The sequence below is a fragment of the Sturnira hondurensis genome, unplaced genomic scaffold (assembly GCF_014824575.4).
Source record: "Sturnira hondurensis isolate 20B ecotype Veracruz unplaced genomic scaffold, ASM1482457v3 Scaffold0011378, whole genome shotgun sequence".
NCBI lineage: Eukaryota > Metazoa > Chordata > Mammalia > Chiroptera > Phyllostomidae > Sturnira > Sturnira hondurensis.
Genome location: NW_028084009.1, coordinates 7,252,074 through 7,271,072, shown reverse-complemented (window position 1 = coordinate 7,271,072; position 18,999 = coordinate 7,252,074). Strand labels below are relative to the sequence as shown.

Genomic DNA, 18,999 nt, shown 5'->3' with positions numbered 1-18,999 from the left:
AGGCCAGCCCAAGTCCCCTGCCTTCCCAAGGCGGAGCAGGCCCCCGCAGCACCCTGTGCCTCGCCCTCCCCGGTCCACACCCCCCCCCCATTTCCCCATCCCAGACTCCTCAGCAGGAAGCTCCTCTCGCCCTCTCTCCTCCCCCAGCCTTCCCCATGAATTCACACCCTCCTCCTACCGCCTGAACACCCCCAGGAAGACTCACGGTCAAGCTTTGCGTTTACGCCACGTGTTTCAGACGGCTTCTTGGCAGCACCCCGCACGGCTGGCTCACTGAATTTTCAGAGCGTGCGTGCGGGCCAACGCCCTTCTCAAAGCTGCGCGTCAGCTGCGGGCCTCTCCTCCCTGAAGTTGGCCAGGGTAGTAACACAGCGCCCCACCGAAGCCAGCACCGTCGGATTTCTCGCCCCCCACCCCCACCCCCAGCAGGCCTGCCTCTGTTTGGCCAGCGCCCTGCCAGGCGTGAGCCGAGGTGCAGTCCCAACCTCTCCCTAGTGGTGCGGGTGCCTCACTGTTAAACCCCTCTGACTGCTGCCCTCCCTGTGTAGGAATTCTCTCCAGTCGCTGCCTCAGCTTACAAACTCCCTAACTTCCCCTCCGCTCCTCCCCCGCCCCCTCCTGCACTGCAGCTGCTGCGATCAGCATCCCCACCTTCTCCTAAATCGCCTTCCTCTCACGCAGCCTCTCGGTGCCACGCCCCCTGGGCTGGCAGGAGCTGGCCCCTCCCCCTCCGCGGCGGTTTCCTACCTGGTTCCACCTCTTACTCCCGCGCCGTCCCAGCCTTCCCCGTCGCCCTCCTCGCTCCATCTGGTCCCACAGGACAGTCAGTCCTGCCTACCGCGGACTCTCAGGTGTGCAGACTTCTGACCTTTACTCCGGACATCACCGCCGAATGCACTGCTTTCCGACAGCGCTGCCAGGCCCCTCCGTTCCCAGGACAACTCCCATTTCCCTGCCTCCATTCCCTTCCCATCGCCGAAGGAAGTAAACCTTGTCCTTCCATTTCAGTGAATGTCGCTCTGTTCACCAATGACTCACGACGAAAACCCAGAATTCGTTCCTGATTTCTCTTCTCCCTTCGGCCAGTTAGTTGGTCAACAAGTCCCGCAGACCTGACTGCCAAAAGATGCCCGTGCACGCTCTCTGCCACTTCCACTGTCACTGCCTTCGACAGTGCCAGCGAGTCCCATCCAGACAACCGCAGTGGGCCGCCCTTCGTGGCCGCCTCTCCCTAAGTCACCCCTCACCCACCGGCCACTGGCCTGCGCTCGCTAGCACGCAGCACCGCTTCCTTCAGCTGCCGGGGGAGGACGGGCTCTGGTAACCAGGGGGACAAAGGTGACGGCACAGGGGAGATTAGAAAGTGCTGCAGGACAGACAGAAGTGCAACGAACAGGCTGGGAACAGGCTGGAACTTACGTGATGCAATCAAAGCACCGTTCTCGGGAAAATTTACATGACAGTGAAGAAAGCTCTCTCCAATCAGTAACCTAACTTCGTACTTTAAAAAGATGAAACTTTATACTTTAAAAGATAAAACTGTAGTATTAGATACTACTCATGAGCCACAACTAAGATGTCAGGAAGAAGGAAATAATAAATATTAGACTGTTGATTCAGAAAAACAAAACAGAAAAACAACAGAGAAAATCAATAAACCAAAAGCTGATTCTTTGAGAAGACCAAGAAGATTGAGAACCGTTAGACCGACTAAGAAATGCTTCCAGATGAGTATAGGAAGGAATGCTTTTAACTGATTTTATGAAGCCAGAATTACCTTGGTCTTACGTTGGTCCCAAAACCAGATAAAACATCACAAGAAAAAATAGTAGACCAGTATCCCTTATGAATATAGATGTAAAAATCCTAAAAAAACACTAGCATACTGAGTTCGGCAGCACAGTAAAAGTTTGATGAAGGAGGTACGAGGCTGCGCAGCAGGACCCTGAGTAACACTGTGTTCAGTGGCTCGTTTTACTGATGCGATGCCTTTGGAACTTCGCTCTGGTTACATCCACTAACCCGTGGTAAAATCGGTTTCATTGCTCCCTGTCTTTCCACTGGAAGTCACAAAACCTTATCAATGACCTTGGGGATTTACTACACACTTAAAGTGATAAAACATGACGGACAGAAATGAAGGCAAACCTAAGTGGAAAGACACACCATGGCCATAATCACAAGACTTAGTCTTGTTAAAATAGCAGAATTGCACGAAGCAAGCCACAGATTGAATGCAGTCCCAATCGAAGCCCTCGCCGGCCTTTCTGCAAAATGAAAAAGCCATTCCTAAAAGTCACATGGGAGTGGAAGGGACCCTTCATAACAAAACAATCTTGAAAAAAGAAAAATCAATTCGGAGGGTTTATACTTTTCCCTTTAATACTGAAAAGCTAAATGAGAACAGTGTGGCATCTACAGCACAGACACTGGCCAATGGGGCGGAACTGAGAGTCCAGAATCGTCTATCCACCTTCGGTTACTGAGTCTCATCAAAGGTGCCAAGGCCAGTCGGTGGGGAACCAACAGTCTCTCCATCAAATGGTTTGGGGACAACTGGAGAGCCACACACAAAATAATAGGTTTGTACCCTTACACCATATATAAAAATTAACTCCTGAAGGATCAGAACTTAGAAATAAGAGCTAAATTATAAAACTCTAAGGAAAAAACATAGAAGTAAATTTTTACAACCTTGGATTTGGCCATGGGGCCATAAATGTACCAACAACAGGGGAAAAATGGTGAATCAGACTGGATCAAAAATTCTAAAAACATGTACGTCAAAAAATAAATTCATAAAAGTGAAAAAACAAGAATGTGAGAAAATTATTGCAAATCCTGATTCTGATTAGGGTCTAGTGTCCAAAATTTATAAAGAATTCCTACAACTCAACGATAAAATAAACAATCCAGTTTAAAAATGGGCAAAGGACTTGGGGGCATAAAAGATACACGCGTGGGCGGCAACCACACAGTATCCTGGACATCGCTCCTCACTGGCAAAACACAAACCGGCACTTCGCACCCACCAGGACGGCTAGAATCAAAGAAGAGAAACTGAGTTTTGGTGGGACCTGCAGGAACGGAAACCCTCACGCACTTCTCAGCACGTCAATCATGCAGCCGCTGCGGAAAACGGCCACGCTCTCAGAACTGAACACAGGAGTACCGCGTGGCAAAACCCATAGCGAGTGCTGAAAGTTGGGACAGATCTGGATGTTAAAAGTGTTGAAGCTTATTCATAAACAAAGTTTCGTTGTTCTAGTTCTGCACAATTCATTTTTAACATTTTCTGTTCTTTAAACTTTTTTGAAAACATCTTAGAGGAGTTGGCACACTGTCTTAAGGGCCACACAGTAAATGTTTACATCTTTTGGGCCAGAAGGTAAATGTGAGGCTGTCATGTAGCTATTTGTATAAACACAGCGAATGTAACCATTTAAAAACATGAACCATTCTTACCTTGCAATCCATTCGAAACAAAACAAGTAGACTAGATTTGGTTTGTGAGTTATCACTTGCAAGATTCTGAGTTTAGAAGAAAACATTTGAAAGATCAGATCTCTGATCTTTATTATAAAGTTTGTTGCTCAATTTATCTTACTATTCAACAGAAATTGTGATTTAAATCAGCTTTGCATTAGCAGAATGATGACCGCAGCCATGACTCCTCCTCTTACCTGGACACAGCTTCCGCGGGGCTGGCCCAGTTTACTGTGCCCCATCGACCGCGTGGCGCTGGACGAACACGTGGGAAAAGACCTGGAAGAGAGGAAATTGTGCAGCGTTAGTGCAGCCAGGCCGGGACGCATGTACCGACTCTGCAGAGACCCACGTGCCACGCCCCCGACCCTGTGGGTGCCCAGCACTCCGAGCCTCTGTTGGGTGAAGACCCCAGTTCCCACCACACATTTAACTCTAGGTTAAGCTGGCAGTCCACGCCCACGAGTTCCACCGACTCTCAGCTCGGGGCCTGGAGCAGACGCAGCTCCCCGGTTGTCACCGCCCTCTCTGACAGGTGACCCAGCCACAGTCACTGTTCACGAATTCACACTCACTTCCAAGTTCCTTAACCTATCGAATTCAGAAACGAAGTATGGAAGGAATCATAAATGCTACGAATAAGCAACTGAAGTAAAATTTTGAGCAAAACAACATACCAGGAAATAAGAGCAATAAACTAATGTACCTAGAAATGGAAAAAATGAAGCAAAATGTCACATGGTTCCTGAGACAAGGCCTTGTGCTACAGGAGTCGCCGCTGCCACTGCAACCACGGAGTTCCCTGGGGTGGGGGTGGGGAATGGACGGGGTGGTGTGGACTCCTCTCTTAGGGCACACACCTGGACTGCAGGAACATTTAGTAGACGCATCTTTGAAAGGGCAAATAAGTTGCATTTAGAAAGTAATGATGGATAAATTCTAAGTGTTTTCGCCTTTAAGAATTTTTGGCATGTATGTCATACCCAGAATTCTCTGCCACTGCTTACTGTCAAGAAACTGAGATTTTCCAGAATCTCCCTGTCCACACAGGAGATGTACGGTTGCTACGAAAGACATCCCTGCCCTGGCCGGGGGGACAGCTGGTTGGCTGCAGCGGCACACCCGGGTTGCAGGTTCCATCTGCGATCTGGGCGCACACGGAAGGCGGCCGGTCCACGTCTCTGTCACGGATGTCTCTCCCCCCCCCGCCCCTCTCTCTAAAAGCAATAAAAAATGTCCTCGGGTGAGGACAAAAAATGAGAAACAAATGCCTTTGCTCTCACAGCAACTGTGGAACAGAGCTGGCGGCTTTGCCAGCTCTCACCCTAGAGAATGTTATCTGAGTAGGAAGGAGCGACACGTCCCCACCAGCGCCACCGTACTCACAGAAAAACACACAGTTCAGGTGAGTGTAAAGTGTTTTTCCATGTTTAGCTTGACTTTACATTCAGTTGCTTACGAGCACCTTCTGAAACGCCTCTACCACACGAGAAAATCCAAACACTGGATACACGGATATTGGGAAACATGCGGGACCAGTAACTTTAACACTGCGATTAGAATTTCACATTTCTGGACTTGGATTTGTTGAAGAACCCGGTATGTAGCTAAAACTCCACCTCCAATACATACCTGAGTACCTTTAAACATGCAATTCCCACCCATGTCCACAAGATGGACCTCTTGCTGTTAGATGCTTTTCCTTATCACATTTCACGTGTCCAAAAATTGCGTCATTTCAAAGTACCTTTAAAATTTTCAAATGCACTTTACAAAAAGTCGTGAGCTCCTGTTTCCCCATCGGATCGGCTTATACTTAACGGATGCTCCTGGAAGCCATTTGTCTTTCACAAAATTGCCCATATTTTCTTAAACTTTTAAAAATGCTTAAAGACAGAATTTCTTTGACGACTTAATGTTCTTACATGAATATTCGTATTTTAGTTTGTGGAAAGGAACAAACGCGTTGTGAACTTGATGCCTAAAAGCCTCGTGGACCCCTCGATGACCAGCAGTCAGTGAAGCGCCCTCGGGCAGACGCCGTACACGTTCCTGAGTAGAAGGCAGAAGCTGTTTCTACACAGTCTTCCGACTCTAAGTACAAACGCTCTCTTCAAACGTATGCAACACGGGTAAATTTACGTAATACGCGTGCAGCTGCCTGCCCGGCAGGGGGACTTCCTGCTTTCTAATCGGTTCCCCCGACTGACTAGGGTGAGGGGTTTTTGAGACGCCGGCCCAATACTCACTCAGTTCAGGGTCGGGCAGACTTCCTACGTGCAGGCGTGTACTGGGTTGAGGTTTTAGTTTGTCTCCTAACCTCCACACCACCTGGGGAGAACGTGAAATATGGAAATACGACTTACAATACTCATTCATGAATAACAATGGCAGAAGTTATACGCTATTGCCAAGATTTTTCACTAATGTGGTTCTGTAGTATCTTAAAACCCTGGAGTCTGGACCAGACCAAACCCCTCCGCCGGGTAGCCTGTGTCTTCGCTTTTTTACTTGCCTGGTAGTTGCGGGACTCGACCTGGGCAGAAAGCCTAAACGCGTCCCTCCTACCAGCTCATCTCTGACCGCGGGCGCGGCCTTGCTCTTCCCTGGGCCCGGCTGCCCCCGCTCGCTCCGGGGCCGGGTCGGCTTCGAGCAGAGAGGCACCCGCGTCCTTCGTTCTGTGGTCAGCACACGGACATCTCTGCGTGAGGGAGATCGACATCGTCATCTTGCACCATTTGGGCTCTAATTAACATCTTAAATTGAATAAAATATAAAGTACAGAGCTGCTGCAACACAGCTGAAGATAAAAGAAAAACTTAAGTGTTTTGGAGGTTGACTGGCCACAGCTGGTTACGAACAAAACAGAGCACACACACAGATATGCATTAAATATACGGTATGTACATACCCACACGTTTGGGAAATTAAGGACCTGCCTTCTAGTTAGAAAGGGTCGAATAGCTCATTTCACGGATGAAAAGCAGACTCAGAGAAGACAGGCCACCCACCGAGGTGCACATGACAAGTGAACGTGCGAGCTGGAGGTTTTCTACAGGACCATGATGTTGCGTGCAAGACTAATTCAACGAGCGGTGTGCTTGCTGGCATCCAGGAGTGACCCTGAGTCCCTGTGACCAAGGGCTAGCACAAGGGGCAGGCGGTTTCCACGGGCTCCTGACCCGCTTGAAGCCGCAGAGCCAGGAAGGTCGCGGAAGAGGTTGAGGACAACACCCAGGGATCCCAGCTACATGGCAACCTGGCAAGCACGCCGGATCCTTGGGGTGTGCTGCCTCCTTCGTCACCTTTAGGAAAGTTGCTCAGCATCACTGACCATCAGAGATGCACATTCGAACCCACAGCGAGAGACCGCCTCGCGCCCGTCAGAACGGCCGTCGTCAATAAACCGGCACGTGCCGGCAAGGGTGTGGAGGAAGGGGAACCCCCGTCCTGCGGGAATGCAGCAGACTGGGGCAGCTGCGGTGGACCTCAGAAAAACTAAAAGTGGAACTGCCCTGTGACCCAGGGACTCCAGTGCTGGGAATGTATCCACAGGAGCCCTCCCACACTGATTGGGAGGTAAGCACCCTACGTCCATCGCACAGTTATCTACAACTGCCAAGGCCTGGAAGCAACCCAAGTGCCCACTGGCAAACGAGTGGCTAAAAAAGCTTCAGTACCCTTACCCAGTGGAATACTACTCGGCCATAAAGGAGGAGGAGATCATGCCATGCTTTGTGACAGCATGGATGGACCTGGACACTATTATGCAGGTGAAATAAGCCAATCCGAGAAAGACAAGTACTACCTGATCTCATTTATACGTGGACTCTAACGGACAAAGTACACTAAATAAAACAGAGGCATGGACGCAGGGGACAGACCGACGGCTGTCTGGGGCCAGATGTGTGCGGGGCCGGGCACACAAGGCGAAGGGCAGAGCAGTATGAACTGGTAGCTGCAGAACAGCCTCAGCGGTACGGTTTGCAGCATGGGAAAGTCAGTAATGCCAGGTAATGGGGTTTGGGGCCCAGCGGGTGCTTAGGGCGGCAGGGGACCTCTCTGTGGAGTGTGGTTTCCCCGGCCGCCTTGCTGTGCACCTGAGACCAGTGCAGAATGACACTATACGCACTGCAATTGAAAAGGCATGACATCGGAGCCGTGCTGTCGGATGGAGAGGCGTGTGCCCACAGAGAACAATGGCCTGGGTGGAGGGGCAGACCCGGGTGTGAGCGCGGCACACTCAATCCACATGGAAGCCTCCTCCAGGGACCGCAGGTTTTGACGTGTGCTGCGTAAACTTCCTCCCTGTGATCTCCACTCTATCGAACCTGTTGTCTCTCGTAACAGTTAACAACACTGGTAAGTGTGAACTCAAAACACTCTTAAAGGAGGGAGACATTCTCATTTGGTAGAATTGTTCAGCAAATTAGCATTTCTTTCTAGGTTCATTACTCACTGATACATAAATTTAAATTAACTTGAAATAGAGAATTTGATTTTCCAAGACACAACCATACACATTAACAATTTATAAAACAAAAGATATAGGCCCTGGCTAGGTAGCTAGTTGGTTAGAGCACTGTCCCCATATGCTAAAGTTGTGGGTTCAATTCCCAGTCAGGGGAGATGCAAAAATAAACAAATGCATAAATAAGTGGAACAAAAATTAATGCCTCTTTTTTCTCTTTCCCTCCCTCCCTCCAAAAATCAATCAAGGAAAAAACCCTAAAAAGTTTTCTTTTATGTATTTGGATTCTGATGGCTGAAAAATAATAAAATTTGTCCTGTTTCATAGAATACTGTTCAAACAAAACTCTCATCCCAACCCCCCAAAAATATAAAGCCCAGGTTAACTTCCTGCAATAAGTAGTCATTTAATTAAAGAACAAAATTAACAGGAATCAAAATGTCGCAGCTGTATTTTTGTTAGACATTATATAAAAAAGGAAAAGTATCATACAGTAAATCATTTTGTGTAACACGAACTTAAAAGAGTTCCCAACTCAATCACCATCAGAAGAAACGTCTTTTCAACTCAGTACTGCGTGACGCCACATCACTTGTCCTGGCGTGGAGGCCTGGGTGCGCGGAGCCTGCCCGTCCCCCGTCACCCCACAGAGCGGAAAACAAGGCTTGAAGGCAAACGGCTTTCTTCTGGCAGAGTTTCTCGGCCAACCGGGCAGTTCACTGCTCAGACACCGAAGAGGGGCATGGGTCCTGGCGTGGCCCGACCGCACAGCCGCCCTGCCCGCCTGTGCCGGCGTGCGCACCTCTCCAGCGCGGCAGGCGGTCGGGTGGAGCTTCAGGGCAGTTCCCTGATGAGTGTTCAGTGTTGGTATCAAAAATTAAACACAAATTCTTCTCAGAAGAAAATCTCTATGGCCTGTGGAATCTAGAAATTATTTGGAAAAAAATGTAAAGTGTCAATTTTTAAGTTAAAATTGCCAAAACCTTTCACAAAAGAAATCTGTTGCAAAGCTTCTCAGAAGCCCAACTCGGAAACCCTGCTGCAGTTACAGTGTCAGCGGCGCCTCGGAGGGCCCCCAGCTCTCAGCCCCCGGGAGCCCCCGGGAAGGAACGACGTCCTCTGTTCCCCAGGCCCCGAAGCTGCTTTGCACGCGCCAGGCGGACGCTCCAGCGGGCAGAGCACCGGGCCCTGCGGACCTGGGGCCGCGGGCAGAGACTGGCTGCGGGGACCACGCGGGGGCTATGGTATGGTTGCTGCCACAGGGGACGTGTTTGTGGCAACGTTTCACACACTTAGGAAAACCTCATGGGACTAAAAATAGTTTTGACTTTTAAAAACTGACAGTAAATCCTAAAACGTGGTGGGATAAAAACCTTACCATTATTTCTAATGCGCAAGTACGGGGCTCACTCTGCAGTCCCGCCGCCTGAGCCGGCTCTCCCAGACGCGGGAGAGGCACACGCACACCCTGTAAACCACGCTTACGCGGAGGTACAATGGGGAACACACCGAGGTCTGTCCATCCACAGAATGTGTGCACACTGTATCCGGTTTCTTTAACACAGAGTGAACGTTGAACATCGTTTTGCCATTTTACTGGAGAATATTTATCTGCTAATGTTTTGGGTGTTCTGAATGATTAAACACACGATAACCTGTCATCGGCCACGAGCAAACTCCAAAAATGCCTGACCACCTACTGACTTGGGCCATCTTCTCCCACCCCTGCACAGCCCCCTCTTCCTCCCAGAATCTCGCCTCCATCCAATGGCCCCATAGGGTGCCATCCATGGCACGTGGTCTCCGTTCCACAACACGCCAACCGTGAGCGCTGATCCCTGAAGGACCTCAGCCCATGGAAAGGAAAGGCACCCACCCCACCAGGTTAAGGCGGGTTTCCTTTCTGTTTGTAGCCAGGGCTCCAGCATCTTGAGACCCAGGGAGAAGGGACGAAGCGCCTGCTTTGACGTGGAACGCTCGCTGCGTCCTGGACCACCTTAGGGGTGAAAGGCACACGAGAACTCCAAAGGATGACTGACTACTTCGCATAGCCACAGAGGGGCAGGTGCGCCAGAGAGCTGAGGGAGGGGGCCTCGACCTCCACCAGCAAGAAAGCGTGCGGGGCAGGGAAGCCGCACTGCCCCAGGGGAGGCGTGAGTGCCCCTCGGGAAGAGTCAGCCAGTCCCTCCACCCTCAGCATGAGCTCCGGAGAGCTGGGGGCCGTCTCTGCCTCAGCCCTAGAGCGAGGGGGCATGGAGTGGGGGCTTAGGTGTTTGCAGAGGAGACAAGTGCCCTTCAGGCCTTGGGGCAGCAGGAGCTTACGGTGGAGACGTGAACAGAAACTCAGACAAGACGGGAAAAGGCAAAGCGGAGGGCGGGGAGTGAGCACGCACGGATTCTGTAAACGGGGAGTGTGTGTGTATCGGAGGAGGGGATTGTCTAGAGAGGCCAATGACTGTCATTGCCTTGGGACTAGTTTTCTTGAACACACATGAACCACGTGGCTGAACCGATGACCCACACGAGACTGTTCTCCACAGCCACCCTTCACCAGGCCGGGGCAAGTGGGGGGGCGCATTCCGATTGTTCAATGGGGTCTCTGCGGAAACGCCCAATCTGCTCACCGGGACGCGCTGCCCCGTGTGGCGCGTTGCCTGTGTAAGCAAACAGCACCCTTCGACCACACAAACAGAAACCTGACCTTGTCAAATGCTTGCTCGATGCGTGCACCTCCATCTCGTTGCTTTTGTACTCATTGAGCTCCTTCCGAATCGCAGCCTGAAACGAGAAGTGGCACGTCTGTTATGGGGCGTGGAAGAGTGAGCACGGGAAACGAGTGTCACGGCTGGGGACGGACCGCCCTCCCGAACACTCGCGGACTCCTGTTGTTCTGTCACGCATCTTAAAAGAGAAAAGCAGAAACAGCTTCCTCTCGGCACTGAGACTCCGAGGCGTCCGTGGAGTCCTGCCCGGCCAGCGTGTGGCAGCACTGTGGGGGGCTCCGTGAATCGGTGCGCGCTCAGTAGGGACAGGGAGACCACGACTCAAACGCAGCGTTTGGTGAACTTACAAAGACGTAACTCTAAGTTCAGCATGTGTTCACGTCTTGCATCTTTTGAAAAATAACCCAGTCTTTGCATGTGGGGCCACACAGGGCTCCTCCGGCCCACGCTCACCGAACGCCTCTCTCTGGGATGAGCTCTCCGGGATGAGCCCTCCGGGCCAGGCGACCCAGGAGCAGCAGGCAGGGCCTGGCCTCGGGGCGAGGGAGGGCTCTGGTCAAGGATTTCGGTGGGTGCGGCTCCCACGCTCCCCCCAGCTCTGCTGCCCGCACTTGTCCTTGGGCCTTAGCGTCCCTAGGAGCGAGTCGCCCGTGGGTGACTGACAGCCCGAGCACACACGGGCACTTCTCCACACTGCGCAGGACCCACATGCACTCACTGACAGCCTTGCACTTGGCACAGGGAGAGTGAGGAGCGCCTAGTGGCCCCGCACACTCACCAGCCACGCACAACCACCTGTCTCTTCCTGAAGGCGTTTGGGAAGACCCCCCAGGGCCGGAGGACAGCGGAAAGCCAGACCCTGCCGCCACACCCTGCCCACGTCACCCATCCAGGGGCCACAGTGACACCTCTCTCCAGGGGGTCATTTTGAGGGTCACACGAAATAGCAGCTGAGAGGCAGAGAAGGGCGCGGTGCAGTCCACTGTGCCCTCAGCCCCGGGGCCTCACTGTCTCCTCGCTCTCACCTGCCTCTCTGGCCCTGCGGCGCAGATGGCTCCCGAGGGCCCAGGATGACCGCGCCAGGTGGAGCAGCACGCAACCGGGGCCACCTCCACTGCGGAGGCTCTCCAGGGTGCCCCTGGGCCTCTCCTGCTCCCCACCCGCCCCCGGCGCCGAAGCCCCTTATCTGTAAGCCCATGGGGTCTGGCCTCTTTTTGGCCAGCCCAGCCCACCTGGCACTCGTCCCCGAGACCAGCTTTGCCAGCTTCCCCAGCCTGGGCCCTTCTGACAGGAGGGTCCTCTGGGCGGGATATCCCGCATACTGCAAGGCACTGAGCAGCACCCCTGGGTGGGCTCCACCCACTAGACCAGTAGCAGCACCCTCACGGGTGACGCCAACAATGTCTCTAGGCATGGCCACATGTCCCTGGGGTCCAATTGTCCCCAGCTGAAAACACAACCCTGACCCAGATTATCTTTGTGAGACCAACACCTGGTGAGGCAGGGCCTGCACCTCCCAGCGGACAGCACCGCTGTGCGGGGACACGTTCCCCCCGTGGCCCCCGTGTGGCTGCACCTTGTCTGCAGCCGACAGCCTGGTCCAGGGCTTGTCCGCCCGCCTGTCGTAGTCCTGGGCTTTGGCTACCTCCACGTAGTCACTGAACCGGATCAGGATCTTCCTGTCTCTCAGCTCGTCCACCGTGGGCCTTTGATTGAGCTGAAAGAAAAGGCCCTCACCATCAGTTAGGTGTCACGTGCCACGCTGGCTTTCTCGGAGTCCTCGGAACACACAGCACCTTTCTGTACAGAAACGGAAAACATGGGGCCCAGCAGAGGTGATGCCCACGGGAGTGTGGCTGGTGGGGTAGCAAGTCAGGTGTGGTAACGCACAGTTTGACCCTGAACACTGTGCCTGCAATGTCACATGGTGTGCTGGAGTGTGATGTTACGTTACAGGGTTCGATGCTCATTATTTTCTGATAAACAAGGGGCGTTATTTGGGCAGGATCCTTGCAAATCACCTTGAACGTGAGAAGGGCTTAAATTTCGCCCCCTGAAAGCCAATCCTGCCCCTTCACACACGTCACGGGGGCCACGCCCCCTCGCCTCCCCGCACGTGGCCCAGTGCATGAAGCACAGGCTCAGGAACAGGGTGACACATTTACTGAGACATTTTAGGGCAGAAACTGCTGCTTTTCAACTCGCATTAGGTAGGGGTTCTAAGAAAGTTCGTGACCAAGTTCAAAGGCTGACACGGATGGACCCCTCCATCTACTCCAGCTCAGGAAAGACGCTGATCCCCTTCACACAGGACAGGATCTTATTTACTAGCACGGCGATGACAGTGGTGATGAGGACGGAGGCCCAGCAGAGGCACCAGAAAGGGGAACACCTCGTTTAGAGACAGTTGGGCTTTAAAAGGGGCGCGAGGTGGCAGGGTGCGGCCCTTGCTGGCCGATGACTATCTGGGCGGCACACACAACCCCTGGGGCTGAAGAGGCTCCTGCCACCAGCAGCTTCTGGACAAGGCGAGGCTCCCAGAGTGGGTGAGAGTGGGTGAGAGGGAGCCCACACCCTGACGTCCGGACCTGCTTCCGTAGGCCACGTGTGAAGGCCCGAAATAAACGACAGAGATGCCCCGTCAACACCTGACTTCCTAAAACCAAGGGCAAGACCACTGGGTGGCCCTGCTATACCAGGCTGCTCCTGGCCTGGGTGAGGCCCTCGGCTGCAGGCTAGTCCTGGTGGCCCACCAGTGGCCCACCTCGCTGCAGGCGAGGGCACCGCGCCCAGGGAGACACAGAGTGACATCCCCCATCATGCCGGCTCCAGGCCAGCGTCTCTCCCCTCCCCCGTGCGCCCCTTGACCTCCAGGACCGCACCTTTCTTGTCAGCCTTTGCTTGATCTCTCGCCGCTCCTCCTGCTCCGTCTGGTCGTTTCTCTCTGCGGGCGGGCGCAAGGGGAGAAAGGGGGGAGCAGGTCAGCAGTCGCCCTCCCTGCGGAGCGTGCGCTCAGGACCCGGATCTCGGGTCCCCGGAAGGGCTCATGGGGCCACCTTGGGGGCGACACCTTTCTGTGCCCATTTCTTTCCCCCATTTTGTAGGTGCCTGCTCAGGACACTGCAGTCTCCCTGACCCCCAGGAGCGCCTGCAGAAGGAAAGTGTGGCCAGCTCGCCCGCCCCCGTAACCGAGTCCCTCATCTGTGTGTGTTGGTTTTGGGGGGGGGAGTGATACAGACGGCGGACAGAGCTGTTGTGGGAGCCGTGTGTATGACGCTCTCACACGCATGTATGAATGAGCACCAGGAGAGCTGTGACTGCTTGTTTCCCATTCCCATGTACTCGGTAGACACCCTTTTATTTTTAGCCAGCCAGCGTCAGCTAAGGGACACCCTCTCTAGACTGTGGGCAACATACGCCTGCCTGGCATTTATAATCTTCGGGGTGTATTTCCAAGGCAAACACACCCGTGAACCCAGCCGACTCTCCGAGGCGGGAGCCAGAACCCTCACCCGACACCACGACGCGCCTTTTCTCAGAGCCCGAGTCTCTCACCAAAACTGGCTTGGCTTGTGTGCTGTGACGATTAGCATTCAAGCCGTGCTCACACCTCCTCTTAGGAACTAAAAATAGAGTGGAACGCTGAGACGGAGTGGAAAACCTGTGCCGCGCTGGGGCCCGAGACGATGGATGCCCTATTTCTGGCACTGTGCTGCTAAAGAAAGACACACTCCCTGACCCAGGCGCGCTCCTTCCGCAGAAAGGGACCTCCGCCTCAGCACGGCGCCCCTGGGAACGCCCCAGTGCCCCCGTTATGGGAGGGAAGCCCTGCCGTGTGCATGTAATGTAATCTCACACGATCTGCCCTTATTTAAAGCAGGGCTGTAGGACTCATTTTCCCTGGGGGCCACGTCAGCCTCGAGGTTGCCTTCAAGGGGCGGAATGTGATTTGGGGACTGTACATGTAACTGCTCCGCAACAGCCCAGCGGGAGCTCCGCGCTGCCGCAGGGCGACAGGGGGTGGAGGGCGGGACTGGGCCGAGGGCCTTGTGCTTGCCCCGTGTTCTAAAACGTCTCAGGCCTCAGCCTGGCAGCTCTGTGGGTTAGACCAGAGCATCGTGTGGTGTGTCAAGGTCAGGGCACATCCAAGCAGCAACCGAGGAATATGCATCCCTCAGTGGAAGAACAAGCTGGTGTCTCTCTCTCTCCAGCCTCCCCTCGCTCTAAGAAGTGAAGTAAAATAGAAATGTAAAAGATATGTAACTGAAGGATTCCACATGTGCGTGCCCTGGGGGACTGGGTGGCTGGGTGGTTGACGCACTCGCCCTTGGGCGGCCCGTGACTTTCTTCGGAGAGCAGGGGCCGCCCCACGTTGTTTTATGAAGGGAAGCCGAGTAGCAGACCAGACCGGAGCACACCAACGACAAGCCCTAATGAAGAGCTGGGGGCAGAATTGGACAAAAATGGGGACGTATTGGGTACCCCGACCCCGAGGGGCTCCGGTGACGACACGAGACAGCCCCTCAGACTTCCGTGAGTGAGGCCCGCGCGACCCCCAGCCACAGCCTCCACGTGAGGGCACTGGAGTGGAACCGGGCCTTCCTTCTCCCGCGGTGACCTCCGCAGCCCTGGCGCCGAGGCCGAGTGAGCCCGGTGGGTGCACGGGAGAGCCGGGCTTGGAAGTGCCTGCTCTGCTTGGCTCGGCGCTCTGCCGTGCACCCACTGCAAGCTGCCCCCCCCAGAGCCTGAGCCCCGCTTCCGCTCCCTGAGCTACGCTGGGCGGTGGGTTTGCGGGTCTCTGATCCCCAGGAAACCCTATACCCAGGGTCTGGACAGCCCCACACACGTCTTCTGCCAATGGTCAGGGGCGTGTTCCCTTGCAATGCATTGGCCAGGGCCTGGACACTGAAGCGGGGCAATCTGGGCATGAACTTGAGCTCTGTCCCCTTGCCAGGAGTCATGTTAAAAAGTCCTATGACCCCGGCTGCATCCTTGCTTCCTCCTGAGGCAGTAGGGACAGCAGGACAGATGTCACAATTCCACTGTGGAGTTGAGGAAGGGACCAAGGCATCACCGAGGATGGAGTCTGTCCAGAGTGGACCGAGGACAGAAGCACCGTGTTCAGGACCATCCCATGCAGGGGGGCCAAGGTGCCTCACGCTCACGCACCCACGAGTCCCCCGGCAGAGCTCGCAGAGCGCCTGCCTCGGGCCACACCCCCCTCAAAGAGGAGTGAGCCCCGTGGGGGCTGTTCTTGGAAGGGCTCTGAGCTGGTCGAGCTGCAGAGCAGGTGCGTCTGAGGTCTGTGGGGGTCCACGGGCCGCACAGGGAGCACAGCACACGCACCACAACCAGCAGGGATGCTCCAGCCCCCCAGGGCTCGGAGGGGCGTCCGAACTGGGACATGTCTGCAGAAGGGTCTGCCATAACCACATGTGGGACCTCCACGCCTTCCCTGCCTGCTGCGAACTGAAAGGCAGTGTAGCCTGTCCTCCACTGTCCCCAGTTCCCAAGTACCGTCCTGTTTGTAAGGCTCTGCAATGACGTGCCAAGACCAGGACACTCGGAAGCGATGGCCTGTAGGGTCCCCAGGCCAGCCGCCCCTCCACAGGGACAAGTCACTACAGCCCGGAGGACTGGCTCCCTGGATAGAGGCTCCGCTGCCTGTGGGCAGCAGACCCCTCGGAGGGTAACTGCCTGGGTCTGGTCCTTAACTTGTTCCACTCACGTCTTGAACTATAACCTCCAGGGCACCTGTGACTCATCCGTCATAGATTAGTGACTTCCATTTTTTAGCATTCAAATACCTGGTAACATAGCTTGACTTGTCCACCTGCCCACGTGACTGAGCGTGTGGCCAACACGACGCTCTTCTTCACACCCCCACGAAGCCCAGGCACGCAATAGAGAACAGGCCTGTCCTCTCTCAAGTTCAAGAGGTAAAACAAAGGATTCTCACTCTTCAAGTTACGTATTTCAAATGGCCTGTACAGGAGGGAACCACTTGAGGCAACGGAAGGGGAGAAGCCTGGCTGGGACTCACGCCCTGGACGGACGGCTCTGCCGTCCACTCGGGACCTACAGGTGGCCCGGGTCCCGGAGGGAACACGTCCCTGGGGCAGAGGCCGAATCCAGGGAGCGTCTGCAGGGCTCCCTCGAAAAGAGAAAGTGGAAACACTTTAAGAATCCAGCCTTAAGATGACACTTTCTGCAGAAAATGGTTTGAAAACTAAAGCCTGTTGACGAGGTATGGGAGAGCGAGCTGAGACACACTCCCGGTTTCACCGCCTGCCCCACCATGACTGCCACGACCTAAACTAGACGGGTGTGCGAGACAGATGTGCTCTCCATGCCGCGGAGGCTGTACCTAACCGGAACATCAGCTGGTGGGTGTGAGGCTGGGAGGGGTCCTAAATGCTTCCCTGGGCCTGTCCTCTGAGCTGTCCATGTGTCCCCGGGGTGAGGTGTGACCGCCAGGGCCGGGCTCCTGGCCCTGACCACACCCGGCCTGTGCTGTCTACAGTCCTGGGGAAGGAGCCCCACTGGGGCCGCCAGCAAGACCTGCCTGGAATCCAGCACCCGTGGACAAAGTCGACGCAGCTCCTGCAGGCTGACTCTCAGGACAGACCCACGACCTGCCAACAGGGACGTTGCCAATGGTGTCAGGAGGAGAGCCCCCAGCATTTTAAAAGGGGGTGTTCCTGAGTCCACCAACTTTCCTTTAGGGCTTGCTTTCCTGATCGCTCAGCTGCTGGGACTCCCTGGGGACTCAGAGGGAGCTGGGCTGTGAGAGGGCAGGCTGAGCCGCGCACTGGGGACAGGGAAACGTGGCCAGTTGGTATCCACAGCCCAGCACACGTGCGTGCGTGCGGGGATACGGGGGCGGTGGCCAGCTACTCACGCTTCAGAATGTTTCTCCTCTCCAGCTCCTCCACGGCGGGCCTCTGGCTCAGCCGTCTGCGGAAAAACACGAGAACCACATTTTGCACCATTGTGGCCGCCTGTGAATTCCACTGGTGTCTGCAGGGCTGGAGGGGACTGGTACGCCCCTCAAGATCGCTCCCCAGCAGCTGCAGGAGGAAGGGGACCTCTGCTGGCCACCCCTGGCCGGCAGGTCCAGTCAGAGCCCCCTTCGGGGGGGAGGTCCCCACTGTCACAAGGCTCCAGGGGCAGCAGTGCAGGCAACCCCTCTCCACGGAGGGCTCCTCATGTCCAGGTCCACAGCCAGCCCGGTGGTCCGGGGGTCTGGGGTCGCACGTCTGCGCAGCACGGAGACCAGCTCCGGACGGCTGCCTGCCTGGTGGAGGGAGGGTGCCGGGCTCAGGCTTCCTCCTCAGGAGCTGTGGGGTACGCGAGATCAGGGGCGCGCGGGGATCAGGGGCGCCCGCAAGGCTCCCGGTGGCTCTGGCTGCTCCTGCCGCGGAACCAGCCTCTGGCGCCAGCGTGACTGAGCATGCCCCGCCTCCCTGCCCGGAGCCCCCAGCCCTGGAGGGCGGGCGCCCACGACAACCAGGACCTCCTGCCGCGCGCTGCGCTGCTCAGACCCCCGCTTCCTGAAACCTGAAGACAAACTGTGATTTCCTCTCAATGGCTCCTCACTGAGGGTGTCGAGGATGCATTTAAAAATACATAAATAAACACAAAGCTTGTCAGGAGAAGGAGGCATAATTAGCCAAAATTAACGCCAAGCTCCGACTGTTTTTGTAACTCCAATAAAAGTGTCTTTGGGTCATGGCCAGACACCTCCCAGTTCCGGATCTGGTTGCCACTGCAGGGAGAGGGCAGGGCTGCGCAGTGCCCGCCCGGGGCTGGGGGCGGGACGCTCTGCCCCAAAGAGGACTCTGCCTCTAGAACCCTTGTCACAGCCCGTCCCAGTGGGAAGGCCAGGGCATCCCCAGAGCGTAGCCGCTCCTCCCCCGCACTCAGATGGGGCCGCTCACATTTGTCCCCTCGGGGCTCTGGGGGTGGCTGCAACGTCTGGGAGGACACGAACCTGCCCCCAGACTGCTGCTGGGGCCCAGGGACCAGCACCCCTGCCCGCCCGATGGCCCAGGCCAGGAGCACGAAACTGGCTCATGCACTGGGGCTCCCTCCGCCTGGCCCCCGCCACACCACTCACTTGTCACTGTAGCTGTGAGTGTGTACGTGGTGTCAGGCCCCACCCCATGCCCCAGGGCACAGGGGGACGCGGAGAGGCCTGCCCTGCCTTTGGAAATAAAGTTCAATGTCAGGAGACAGACACACAGACAATGCATGAACAAGACTGATCCAGAGAGAGGCCAATGACACAGAGGAAATAAAATGGGGGGGGGGGGGGGG

At 55.2% G+C, this 18,999-nt stretch overlaps 1 protein-coding gene across 2 annotated transcripts in view; it reads right to left on the bottom strand.

Moving 5' to 3' along the window:
- Positions 1-8,404: 8,404 nt before the first annotated feature.
- PHACTR3 (phosphatase and actin regulator 3) overlaps positions 8,405-18,999 on the bottom strand; it is a 110,097-nt gene continuing 99,502 nt past the window's right edge. For both annotated transcript variants that reach the window (XM_037059996.1, XM_037059997.1), the window contains 5 exons: positions 17,582-17,637; positions 13,563-13,624; positions 12,257-12,397; positions 10,659-10,735; positions 8,405-8,881 (listed from right to left, as the gene is read on the bottom strand). In XM_037059996.1, the coding sequence (XP_036915891.1) occupies positions 8,866-8,881; positions 10,659-10,735; positions 12,257-12,397; positions 13,563-13,624; positions 17,582-17,637 (352 nt within the window). In that variant the 3' untranslated portion in view covers positions 8,405-8,865. The remainder of the gene's footprint in view (positions 8,882-10,658; positions 10,736-12,256; positions 12,398-13,562; positions 13,625-17,581; positions 17,638-18,999) is intronic.